At 32.8% G+C, this 14,552-nt stretch overlaps 1 protein-coding gene across 1 annotated transcript; it reads left to right on the top strand.

Annotated features, from left to right (window-relative positions):
- Positions 1 to 8,514: 8,514 nt before the first annotated feature.
- On the top strand, positions 8,515 to 11,811 carry LOC106760131 (LRR receptor-like serine/threonine-protein kinase GSO1). Its single transcript, XM_022780165.1, has one exon. It carries the CDS (start codon positions 8,515 to 8,517, stop codon positions 11,809 to 11,811), a length of 3,297 nt encoding a protein of 1,098 aa, XP_022635886.1.
- Positions 11,812 to 14,552: the final 2,741 nt, after the last annotated feature.

Genomic DNA, 14,552 nt, shown 5'->3' with positions numbered 1-14,552 from the left:
TAGAGGAAGTGCAAGATAACAAAGCACAAAGGTGAACTTGAGAGTTGAGTAGAGATTTCAACAGTATTTCATTACTCAAATTCAAGTTGCCTTTACAAAGGATTGAATCCTCTCTTTTATAGATGAAGAGAGTTTTTGAAATGTGCATGGGAAGCTACTCATGTTACACGTGAAGTGTGCTAGCTAAGCTATCAATTGAACACGTGAAAAATGCAATGAAATGGTGCGCCACATGTGAGTTTCGTCCAGCTCCTTTGTTGCACGTGGAAAATGGCATAAGTGTGGCTAGCTTGGTATTTTCCATGTGCAAAATGTGTTTAGCAACTCCTAGCCGTGAGTGATGCCTTATTCTTCCTTTTGATGATCTACACAACAAGTAAACATATTTAGCTATTGTAGAAGAAAAGGTTTAGTAGAAAATACTCCATAAAAGTAAAGTAGTGAGTGCTCCCTCTTCTTCTTATATCTTCTTTGACATGGCTCTGGTTAGAGGTCCAATATGAAGCTTGGATGGTCCACCATCAATAAGCTTTGGGGAGAAGCCTTACTTACTGCATGTTTTTACAAAATAGGATACCCTATAAGAAAACCGGTAAAACTCCTTATGAGTTGTGGAAAGGTTACCAACCTAACCTTAAATATCTAAGAGTGTGCGGGTGCCTAGCTAAGGTAATGTTACCCAATCCTAAGAAAAGGAAAATAGGCTCTAAAACCTCTGATTGCATGTTCTTAGGTTATGCTGAACATAATGCTGCCTATAGGTTTCTAGTTGTTAAAAGTAACATACTTGAGAGAAATTCTATAATGAGACGAAAAATGTTGAGTTTTTTGAACCTGTGTTTCCCTTAAAGGTTAGTGAGATGTCTCAACCTATTGATGATAATAATAATAATAGTGATACCATAAATGAGGATTTGATAAGAAGTAAAAGGTAGAGAAAAGAAACTTCCTTTGGAGATGACTTTTACCCTTGTTGATAGTGATCCAACAAGCTTTGTAGAAGCTACTAGTGCTCCTGATGCAAAACAATGACTGAAATTGAATCAATTCGGAAAAATAATACTTGGACTTTAGTAGATTTGCCTAAAGGAGCAAAATCCATAGGTTGTTGTTGCAACCGGTTTCGCGATGGGACGACGATCCAAAAAAGAAAACGGATTTTGAAAAAAGAGATTTGGAGTCCTCACCATAGTTTATTTTGAAAAACTACGGAAAAACCATAAAATGATAAGACATGGTCTACGAAAACCAGAATTTAGGTTCGGGAGTCGGTTACATGCAGGGATGGTATTAGCACCCTACAACGCCTACCCGAAGACAATACCTTTAATTAAATGCGCGAATGTGATGTGGTTTTCAAAATGTTTAATCATCCCCGAAAATAAAACTCCAAAGAAACAAAAATATTTTTTTGGTTTTTTTGTGCCCGACAAGGATTGACCTTGCTCCTGCATATTCTCAAAATGAGAAATCAAGGTTACGTAGTTCTTGCTGAAAGATTGTTTGTTTGTTTGAAATCATGGATGTTTTATATTTTTGGTATTTTTATGTGATAAAAAGAAAAGGTATCATCACGAGGACGATGCGAGCAATCACACACGCGCTTAAACCTTTAAAACGTTTTTTTTATTATTTTTTTTATGAAAGAAGAAAAGATCTCAAAACGAGGACGATACGAGCGATCACACACGCGCTTAAACCTTTAAATCATTTTTTATTATATTTTTGTAAAAAGAAGGGAAAAAGGCTTTTACCACAAGGCCTACGCGAACGGTCGCACATGTGCTTTAAACCTTTAAACCATATTTTTATTATTTTTGTAAAGAAAAAAGGAAAAGGCTTTTAGCACAAGGCCTACGTGAATGGTCACACATGTACTTTAAACCTTTAAAACATATTTTTGTTATTTTTTTGAAAAAAAAAGGAAAAGTCTTTTAGCACAAGGCCTACGCGAATGGTCGCACGTGTGCTTTAAACCTTTAAAACATATTTTTATTATTTTCGTAAAAAAGAGAAAAAGGTTTTTAGCACAAGGCCTATGCGAACGGTCGCACATATGCTTTAACCTTTTAAAACATGTTTTTTAATTACTTTTATAAAAGAAGAAAAAGGTTTTCTAGCACAAGGACGATGTGTGCGATCACACATGTGCTTAAACCCTGAAAATATATTTTTGTTTTTTTAGAAGAGAAGAAGAAAAAGTTTTAGCACAAGGACGATGCGAGCGATCACACATATGTTTAAACCATTTAAACATTTTTTTATTTTTTTTTTTGTATTTTTAATTTTATCCTTTTTACATTTTATAATTTTATAAATTTTGCCTAATTTATTGTATGAAAATAATTTTTTTAAATGAAATAAGACCATATCTAGTTATTAAATAAAAGAGGAATTTTAAACACTACGAAATCTACTTCATGTAGTTTTTTAATTCCATACCGTTTAATATTTAGACAAAATAATAGTTACTTAAATATTTAGAATAAAACAAAAGTTTGAAATAAACAAAATAACGCATAACGCATATTGACATAATAATAGCATAATGGTAAACAAACTATACAGATAAAACGTACGTGTGGGAAAAAACATGGGTTGATATATTAGGGTTGCGGAATAAAAAATAAAAATATAAAAAAAGAACGAACATAAAGAAACCAAACATGCATAGATTACAATTGGTGAAGAAAAGTTTGAAAGGTTATGACCAAATCTAAATATGATAAAATGTAATAAACATAAATATGAAGATAAGATAAAAAAATAAAAATCAAAATAGAAATGAATGAATGAGGAAATAAACAAAATAAGACAAGATAACTAGGCAGAAAAAGAAAAAAAAACACGCAACAAAGAAGGAAAAGGGGTTGGGCCCAAAGTTTCTTACCAACAAGAAAGCTCTCTTTCTCTTTTTTTTTTTCCTTCTGTTCCCTTATGCTCTCTTCCCGAGATTCGATTCCCCCCCCCCCTCTTTTTTATCAGGTGCGTATTTATACACACATATTTGTAACATTATTGTGATCTTGCCAATGGCGGATTAATTGTCAATTAGCAAAATACGGAATGAAATAGTCTTGATTGAAGAAAAATAATTGTCATAAAATTGTCCAAAAGAAATCATATTTTTCTCTTTAGGAAGAAACTGAATGCAGCAATCAATATATGATTTTTAATTATTGCTTGTAATTATTGCCATAATGGTGATTCAAATTATTACCAAATAAAAAAAAAATTCAAAAATATTCTAAAGTGATCTGTCATGCATTAAGGAAGATTATTTTAATATTTTTTCCTTTACCCACCATTAATTATTACTCTCTTATTCCTCAATTTTAATTATTTACTTTCTCGGACGAAATTGGGTGTTGACAGCTGCCCCTCTTTACTTAGATATTACTAGATAATATGAAAATTTGATATTTTTGTATTATTTGAGTAAAAGGTAAGTAAAGATAGAAACATTAATTTCGTCTGGGTTCCAAAGGAGAAAGAGGAAAAATAAAAACCAATCCAAGTAGATATGATAACAAAAAAGAAAGTTCGACCATTGCCTAGTAGAGGGTCGACATCGTAGAAAGAAAACAAGGATTCGACCATTGTCAAGCAGAGGGTCGATAGCACAACTAAAACCTGGATTTGACCATTGCGTTGCAGAGGGCCAATATCGCAGAAGAAAATTAAAATTCAACCATTGCCAAGCACAGGGCCGATAGCAAAATTAAAACCTGGATTTGACCATTTCATTATAGAGGGCCAATATCACAGAACAAAAATTAAAATTCGACCATTGCCAAGCAGAGGGCTAATAACAAAACTAAAACCTGGATTTGACCATTGCCTTGTAGAGGGCCAATATCACAGAACAAAAAAAAACAAATTCGACCATTGCCAAGTAGAGGGCCGATAGCAAAATTAAAACCTGGATTTGACCATTGCCAAGCAGAGGACCGATATGAAAAGAAAAACTTGAGGTTAAGAGGGCCAAACGAGTTGGGCTTGATGGGCTAATGTAGAAACTGGGCTTTGTGGGCCAGGCGAGCTGGGCTTATAGGGGCCAATGTGGAAACTGGGCTTGGGGGCCAGGTAAAACTAGGCTTAGGGGCCAGTGTGAAACTGGACTTAGGGGCCAGTATAGAAACTGGGCTTATGGGCTAGGTGAAACTAGGCTTAGGGGGCAGTGTGGAAATTGGTTTTAGGGACCAAGTAAAACTGGGCTTATGGGCTAGGTAAAACTGGGCTTAGGGGTCAGTGTAGAAACTGGGCTTTGGGGCCAAGCGAACTGGGTAGTAGATTATTCTTTATCCAAAAGGCACACATTTAACCAATTCAGCACACACAATTTTTCTCTATCACTTTTCTATACAAATCTCATCACACTCATCTCCTTGATCTAATTTTCTTAAATTCAACTCCTTCATCCACATCAATATCTTTAACCAATTAAGCACATCCAATTTTTCTCTCTCACTTTTCTATATAAACCTCTTCATACTCATCTCGTTCATCTCATCTTCTCACATTCATCTCCTTCAATCATCCTCATTTCCTTCATTCACATTCATATCTCTCATCCACACTCATTTCTTTCCTTCACACTTATCTCATTCACTTATAATCGTCTTCTTCATACATACTTTTACCTCATTCATCTACATTTATCTCTTTCATTCATATTCATACTCATCTCCTTCATTCATATTCATTCACACTCATCTCCTTACATTCACTTCATTCTTTCTTGATTCAATTCATCACTTTTTTTATCTATTTATTTTGTTTTTAAGTTTTGTTTTTATTCAAGATGGGAATGTAGACACTATACAGGAAACCATTTCTTTTAAATTATTGTCATTAGCGTCAACACTAAATTAAATAAACTTCAAAATAAAAATGCATTAGCTTAGGATCAGTCAGCATTAAACTATTTTAATAAAAAATTAATTTAAAATTTAGTAATGAATTAATGTTAATTTATCCGGATTCGGTTTTAAAAAAACTGACATAAATGAGTTAATATTCATGATTTAGAATTCCTTCATGTAACACAAATTTGACTAATTATTAGTTTTAATTATTAACATCTACTTTTTACTAACACTAAATATTTATTTTTCTTACAATGATCGCTTTTTTAATATCCTAAATACTTTTTCACAATAAAAATCAGTTATGATTATCATTTAAAGACAAAAATAGAAGAAATTGGAAAGAAAAACTAGAAACATTTACTTCATAATATGTCATAACAATTATTATTTTCTATTTGCTTTTTGCAATCCACTATTTAAAGCATACCTTTCTTTACTGGTGGTTGAATAATTGAATACGTACCATTAAAAACAGCTTAGCGTGAATTATATGTTAAAATATGAATAAAGAAAAGTGAAAGAAATATCTCATGGGAAACAAAACAAGCAATTTATATTGACGTTTGTATAGACATGTACACATTGTAATGTAGACATTCACATATAAAGTCATCAACAAGTGTCAAATGATAAAACAAAATATGACACATTTCAACGTTTTGAGAGATAAAAATCAAGATAATTAGTGCAGTTTTGTTTCTTTCTTGGGGTAACGTAGTAACACATTCTCCCTTTGCTAGTTGCCTCCCAGAAAAAGCGGCATCTAGTGAATTTCTTTTGATCGTTTCAACCCAAAAACGACCATGGGTCGTTGCCTAGTTATCGTTTCACCGTGATTTTTTCCTCTTGCGGATGAAGATGGAACTAAGCAACAACCTAGGTTCGGTTTTGGGTTGAAAAGATCCATAAGAAATTCAAAAGTCACAAGCTTTTTTTTGGGGAAACTAGCAAAAGGAGATTGTGCTACTAGGCTGTCCAAAGACGGGAACAAAAATGCACTAAAACACAACCACTGTATTAGACGTCGGTTAATGCCAAAACCAACGTCTATATGTGCTCTTAGACGTTGGTCAGTATCATGTTCGAAGTCTTTATGTGCTCTTAGACGCCGGTTACTGCTTTGTCCGACGTCTAATTAGTGCCTTTAGACGTCCACTTAAACCAGTACCGATGTTTATTGACGTCGGTCATTGGCACTAACTGACGTCATTAACGTCCCATTGACGTCACCGGTTTAGACGTTGGTTGATTAATAGACGTTAAAAGTCCAATATAACTGACGTTAATCAGCGTTTTTCCACTAGTGTTTTATTCCAACTATCTTTGTACTTAATTATTATTGCGATGATATATTGTAGTGTAATAGATAAACTAGCTCATATGAGTGTGGTTACTATGTAATGAATTGGATGACAATATTCGTGTACATATTACAATTGGCTGAGAAACGGTAATATTTTTCTTAATAAAAGAAAATTCTCCATCATTTGAAAATCATATATACTAACTGAATTCTCTGTATTCTATGAAGAGATTCAAGACTCATGTTCCATTTCCTGACTTGTCCATTAATTTCATAATGAAAGTAGTTGCAGAATATATAATATATTTGTAAAATAGAATGTAAGTGTTAGTTATAATATTATATAAATTAGAATATGAAAACATTGAGTTTATGTGAAATATATATGGTTATAATTCTCTATTTTATTGAAAATATATTATGGTTTGTATTTGTGAGATAGAAAAGTTTCAATGGCCTGGCTTCTTAATCAAATCGTGACCATAGACCTTTACATTAAAAAAATATTTTAAATAAAATTGAACCTATAACAGCAGTTCATATAGGAACCGAAATAGAAAAGGATTTATGACAATGGTTGCTATGGGAACACCTATCAAAAGTCCGAAATTATTCTTTTAAAATTTCTTTCGATTTTCTTATTACCAAAAAAATCTTCCGTTTTTGGCTTCCGTTCTGATACGATTTGAAAAGACCCCTCCCCCACTTTTTTATCTTGTCTTTATATGTTTCAGTTTGTGAATCACTCCTTATCGTCTAAAATAACCGTTGTTGCATCGTTTCGTTACACTAGTGTGGATAGTAGATTGTTCTTGATCCAAAAGGAACAAATTTAACTAATTCAGCACACAATTTTTCTTTATCACTTTTCTATAAAAATCTCATCACATTCATCTCCTTGATCTAATATTCTCAAATTCATCTCCTTCATCCACATTAATATCTTTAATCAATTCAGCACATCCAATTATTCTCACTTTTCTATATAAACCTCTTCATACTCATCTCGTTCATCTCATCTTCTCACATTCATCTTCTTCAATCACCCTCATCTCCTTCAATCATCCCCATTTCCTTCATTCACATTCATATCTTTCATGCACACTCATTTCTTTCCTTCACACTTATCTCATTCACTTATAACCGTCTTCATTCATATTCATTTATACTGATCTCCTTCGTTCATATTCATCCACAGACATCTCCTTACATTCACTTCATTCTTTCTTTTGATTCAATTCATTTTTATTTTTTTTATCTATTTCTTTTGTTTTTAAGTTTTGTTTTTATTCAAGATGGGAATGTAGACACTGTACAGGAAACTATTTCTTTTAAATTATTATCATTAGCGTCAACACTAAATTAAATAAACTTCAAAATAAAAATTATCCTAAATACTTTTTCACGATAAAAATTATCATTTAAAGACAAAAATAGAAGAAACTGGAAAGAAAAACTAGAAACATTTACTTCATAATATGTCATAACAATTATTTTTTTGTATTTGCTTTTCGCAATCCACTATTTAAAGCATGCCTTTGTTTACGGGTGGTTGAATAATTGAAAGCGTACCATTAAAAACAGCTTAGCGTGAATTATATGTTAAAATATGAATAAAGAAAAGTCAAAGAAATATCTCATGGGAAACAAAACAAAGGCGATTTATATTGACGTTTGTATAGACATGTAGACATTGTAATTTAGACATTCACATATAAAGTCATCAACAAGTGTCACATGATAAAAAAAATATGACACATTTCAACGTTTTGAGAGATAAAAATCAAGATAATTGTAGACTAATGGAAAAAGTAAGAATAGAATAGGGTAAAGGTGAGTTTCCTACTTTGAGGATAGGTTTAAATATTATTTTTTCACCACTGAGAGAAGTGTTATGTCCCCAAACTCCACTTTATTTTGTGAAATACTATATATACATACCATGTGATAAGCATGATACATTTATATTCCTGTGAGACACCCTAATGTATGTTAAATGAACAGAACAAAGATTACTGTCTGAATGAACCACGCGATACCATATTTAAGGAAAAAAATGTTGTGCAAAAGTATGTAATGTTTGAATGCAAAAGCAACATTGTGTTTCACATTACGAAATCTTCTTCTTTAATATTTTTTAATTACTATTTTTAATGTCATGAATTCACTCTCCAGACTTTTTTGTATGGTTGTCTTCACCCTTAGCTATACAATCGTGAATATAAATAATTTTGCATTCAAGTTTTCTTAACATCACTACAAGAAAAACTCAGATTATAATTCTCTCTTGCATTGGCGTTATCTTGTCTTCTGTTAAGATTTTCCTTTCTCCTAGCTATAATGAGAGGTTACTTTCTGACAACATTATGTGCTCTTCTGCTTTTAATCCATGCAACAGAATTTGCTTTGGGATTCACAAGGTCAATAGAAAGTGCTGAAGCAAAGTGCAGAGAGAAGGAGAGACTAGCACTCCTCAACTTCAAACAAAGCATTATAGATCACTATGGAATACTGTCTACATGGACTGATCATCAAAATAATACAGATTGCTGCAAGTGGAAAGGAATTCAATGCAACCATCAAACTGGTAACGTACATCTACTTGATCTTCGTTGTCTGGATACACAATATTTGAAAGGTGCAATCAATTTCACTTCATTGATTCAGTTGCAATACATTCAACATCTAGACCTCAGCAATAATGATTTTATGTGGATTCACATCCCACAAGCCATTGGCTCTTTCACCAACTTACGATATCTCAACCTCTCATTTTCTTCATTCAGTGGGAGGATTCCTTTCCAACTTGGAAATCTTTCATTACTACAGTATCTAGACCTTGGAAGAAATAGTCTTCATGGACCAGTTCCTTTTCAGATTGGGAATCTTAAACAGTTACAATATCTTGATCTTGGACGGAATTCTCTATCAGGAGAAATCCCATTTCAACTTAGGAATCTCAAGCGGCTACAATGTCTTAATCTTGCAGGGAACACTCTTTCTGGAGCTATCCCTTTTCGGAATGGGAATCTTCCTCACTTACAAACTCTTGGGCTAGGTGGTGATTTTTATATAGAAGCTGAAGATTCACTGTGGTTGTCTAATCTCCATTCTTTAACAAGTCTTGAATTGAGCTCATTGCATAATCTCAGCTCCTCGCGCCGGTGGCTACCAGCTATCAGTGAGCTCATTCCAAACTTAGTAGAGTTGAGACTTGTTGATTGTTCTCTTTCAGATACTAATATCAAAACTTTGTTTCGCTCTCATTCCAACTTTTCAACTTCTCTTACTGTCCTTGATTTGTCTTCTAATGTGCTAACTTCCTCAACTTTTCAACTGTTATTCAATTTTAGCCTTCATCTACAAGAGCTTTATCTTAGCAAAAATGACATTNAATTGTCATCTTTTCTTTCACCAAATTTTCCATCTCTTAATATACTTGATCTNTCGTGGAATAATCTAACATCATCAGTATTTCAAGGAAATTTTAATTTTGGCTCCAATCTACGAAAGCTTCTTCTGTATAACTGCAGTCTTACAGATCAAAGTTTTCCTATTTCCTCTGCTTCCACAATTAATTCTTCATCTTCTCTTGTCATACTTGATCTGTCCTCAAATCTATTAAAATCATCTAATGTGTTTTACTGGCTTCTGAATTGCACCACGAATCTTCTGACCCTTGACCTCAATGACAACTTGTTAGAAGGTCCCATTCCAGATGAATTTGGAGAAGTAATGAACTCTCTTGAATATTTTCAAGCCTCCTGGAACAGACTACAAGGTAGGATTCCGTCTTTCTTTGGAAACATGTGCAAATTACAGAGCTTATACCTTTTAAATAACAAGTTTAATGGGGAAATTTCTCATTTCTTTCAAAATTCTTCATGGTGCAACAGACACATATTTCAGAATTTGGATTTATCTTATAACCAAATTACTGGCAAGATACCTGAAAGCATTAGATTGTTATCCGAGTTGGAGTATTTAAACTTGGAGGGAAATTTTGTAGAAGGCGATGTCACTGAGTCTCATCTTTCTAATTTTTCCAAATTAGAAACCTTATCCTTATCATACAACACATTGTCTCTAAGATTCCTCTCGAGCTGGGTTCCTCCTTTTCAAGTAACAAGATTGAGTTTAGCATCTTGCAAGCTAGGTCCGAGTTTTCCTGGTTGGCTCCAGACACAAAATTCATTAATGTGGCTAGATATATCTGATAATGAGCTTAGTGATTCTGTACCTGCATGGTTTTGGAACAAATTGCAAAATTTGGAATGGTTAAACATGTCTCACAATAATCTCAATGGTGCAATTCCTGATATACCATTAGAGCTTCCTTATGGACCCTCTATAATTCTGAAGTCAAATCAATTTGAGGGTACACTTCCACCCTTTTTGCTACAAGCTTCAGGGCTGTTATTCTCTAATAATACAATTTCTGATTTGCATTCTTTTTTATGTAACCAAATCGTTGCTCCGAATTTGGCAACATTAGATTTATCAAACAATCACATAACGGGACAAATTCCGGATTGTTGGCAATCTTTAGACCAATTACTATTTCTTGATTTGAGCAAGAATAAGTTGTCTGGGAATATTCCCATCTCCATGGGAAAACTTGTTAAATTAAAAGCATTGGTTTTAGGAAAGAATAATTTAACAGGTGGACTGCATTCCAGTTTGAAGAATTGCACTAATTTAATTATGCTGGATGTGAGTGAAAATAATTTGTCTGGTCGAATACCATCGTGGATTGGAGAAAGTATGCAGCAATTGAGAATCTTGAACATGCAAGGAAATCATTTCTCATTAAATTTTCCTTTTCAACTTTGTTATTTAAGACATATTCAATTGTTGGATCTCTCCAGGAATAAATTATCAAAAGCAATTCCAACCTGCTTAAAGAATTTTACAGCCATGTCTGAAAAGAGCATCAACAGAACTGAAACTCAGAGCCTTATATATGGGTACAATATTACTTATACGGAAATCTATGGTCCCTCCATATCTTTTGACTACAGGCTTGACATAACATGGATGTGGAAAGGTGTTGAACAGGTGTTCAGAGATCCCCAATTGAATCTTAAGAGTATTGATCTCTCAAGTAATAATTTAATAGGTGAAATACCAAAAGAGATTGTGCACTTTCTTGGGATGGTTTCTTTAAATTTATCAAGAAATAATTTGAGTGGAGAAATTCCTTCTGATATTGGAAATTTAAGTTCACTTGAATCTCTTGACTTGTCAAGAAATCATTTGCATGGGAGAATTCCTTCTTCTCTTTCTCAACTTGATTTCTTAGGAAGATTAGATTTGTCATACAACTCTCTTTCTGGAAGAATTCCATTGGGAAGACATTTGCAGACCTTTGATGCCTCTTATTTTGAAGGAAATATTGATCTTTGTGGTGAACAACTCAACAAAAGTTGTCCTGGAGATCATACAACAGCAAAGCCAGAAGAAGCAGCAAGAGGGGATGGAAATGATTCTGTTTTCTATGAAGCATTATACATGAGCATGGGCCTAGGATTCTTCGTAGGATTTTGGGGATTAATAGGGCCAATTCTAGTTTGGAAACATTGGAGAATTGCTTACCTAAGATTCTTGAACAGATTCGACCCTAAGATACAGCTATGATGAATATGCCAAATTTCTGCCGATGGATCAAAGCTTGGGTAGCAGGTATGTTTTAATGATTATGCGTAAGTCTATCTCATTGTTATTGTCATAATTATAATGTAATGTGGGAGGACAAAAAGAGTGGATACTGTGCTGTTAGCAAGTTTAATCTTGTTAATTCATTCATGAAAGTTATGCAGATGAAATCATGCAAGATGTTTAACTCAGTAGTTTGATTTATAAGTAAAGATCATTTAGTTATGCTGGGAAAGAAGATTTTAAATCAACTGAAAATGTGATTATGGTGATGTATGGTTATAATCCTGTATTTGATCCTAACTTTGCGCTTTCAATTCTTAACTATCCCATATATGGGAAAAAAAATACCAAATTACTAGCATGAAAGAAAAATTAGGAGGATTTTCTAAAAAAATTAAGAAATTGGAAAACGTTTTCCAATTCGTAATATTGATCTATTCATCCTCGATTCATAAATAAATGTTGATTTTTTACTATATAGATATTCATCATATCTTCTTTGTGAAATGCTGATTTTTTACTATATAGATATTGATCTATTCATCCTCGATTGTTAAATAAATGTATATTTCAAACTTGAATAGACACTACTCAACTAAATCATTGACCATGATGGGAAAGTAAACATTTATACCAATGACATTAAGATATAGGATTAAATTTTTTTTTATTCGAAATTGAGATTCATTTTTATTCAAAATTTTAATATATTTTAGTATGTAAACTTTAAAAATGAATAAATATTATTCTTTTAACTTAATTACTTTTTTTTAGGTGTTAAAAGTATTTCATGTTATCATTTGAGTTTTTTATTTTATTTGATAGTTATCATTTCAATGTCAATTCAAAAACGCATTTAACACATAAAAAATTAACTAATTTAAAGAATTATATTCATTCATAGTTAGAATAAAGTTTTTTACAATGATAAATTTCAATTTTTTATAATATTTAAAAACTAAAATCAAATTTAATTCTTAAGAATAAAATTTAAATAAATGTGCAGTAAAAAATAACAAATTGATCATTTATTAAAATAAACATGATAAATTATTATGTATTTTATTATTCATTTAAATGAATCAATTTTATTTAATTTTTGCAGGTACCCACTTGTCGACATTTTTCTTGTGTTCCTCTTTCAAATGTGAAGCAATGGACTATTTAGATCTTGTGTCAATTGTGGTGTAAATGTTTTTTCATATGTGTTGCAAAAGGTTATTCTTCGAATGAAACACGTTTCTTCATATGATAATGATGTATCTTTTGACTTCAAATATGCTTGTAACTTTTAACTTTTCATAACTACGTGTCCAGGTACTTCACCGTCACGGTTTGTAAGGTATACAAAATTTATGAGTGTTAGGACGCATAGAAATATGTTAGAAATCTGATGATTTTATCTGTGTGCTTTATTTTCTGTTTTATTATCTTTTCATTTTTGGATTTTAGTGTTTACAAATATTTTGTTATATAAGACCATGTATTCAAGGGTTACAATGTTAAGGTGAATATTATTTTCATTCTTGGGTCACCTCTCTGTTTCTCTTAGAAGTATAGTAGGTTTTCTTTTCCTATTCCATTTTGAAAAAAACTCATTGATACTAATTTCTTCCTCTGACAACAACAAATCAAATATGTGACTAAAGCCCATTGCCTATAACGCTTTCTGGTTAACCCTCGGATTCCATCCCAATTTATTTCTATTTTGGATTGTGATTTAGAGATTGAAAATCCTGAATATATCACCTGGGAGACCTAGGATCAGCTTTTTCCTTTCTTGGCTTCAATCCTCCTTATCGGCGTCTTCTCAGCTCGCATCGTTGGTTGTCAACACTCATTTCAGGTTTGGGAGAAGATACATGCTCATCTCACTTCTCAGACCAAAGCTCATGCTCGTCAGCTACGCACCATCATAAAAGGCGAACAACCTATCAATGAGTTCCTTCTGCGCATCAAAGCGTTGGTGCCTTCTCTTCATTTGATTGGTGATCCTGTATTTGAACGCAAACAACTCCCTATTGTCCTTTTGGGGTTAAAACACTTGGAAATGGGATGATTAAAGATTATACGGAATGGAAATGTTGGAGAATGATTTTACCTCCTACACTCTCATTCAAATGCACATTACTTCTTCTTCATTTAATTGTTTATGTCAACCTACTAAGTCACTCAAACCCAATCCCTTGGTAGAGAGAGCTTAGACTTACTCATTAAACTCCAATCCCCTGGAAACCTAACAAGTTCATCTGCATTAAGAAATGAGGTTTAAGACAACTAAAGGTCCAAGTTCTATCCCTAGATACAATTTCCTTTAGGTGTTTTGCCCAGTTCAAGGTTCACACAATATTTCTCAATATTAAGCAAATCAAATAATCATGTTATGGTTGATAAAGTCACAACAAGCTTTAAGAGAAGGAAATAAACACTAACAATCAATGAAAGAAGCTTAAATTCATTCAAAACAAGTACATTTACAAGAGAGTTTCATAGTTACATCATTCCCCAACAAAATGAACTTAGCTCTCCATTTTCATGGAGAGCTTGAGCTTGCAACGGAAGAAAATGAAGGAGATGGAGACCCAAGGAAGATTAATGGAGAGCTCTCACTGCCCAAAATTGGCTCCCAAAGGTCTAAAATGGTGTTTTCGTACTTCAGCCGCTAAGAAGATGGCACATTCGTTGCATGGTAGCTTTAAATAGGTCTAGGGTGCCACATC

Source organism: Vigna radiata, chromosome 1, assembly GCF_000741045.1.
Source record: "Vigna radiata var. radiata cultivar VC1973A chromosome 1, Vradiata_ver6, whole genome shotgun sequence".
Taxonomy (NCBI): domain Eukaryota; kingdom Viridiplantae; phylum Streptophyta; class Magnoliopsida; order Fabales; family Fabaceae; genus Vigna; species Vigna radiata.
The sequence above is the reverse complement of the archived record's forward strand: the minus strand, read 5'-3'. Positions and strand labels throughout refer to the sequence as shown.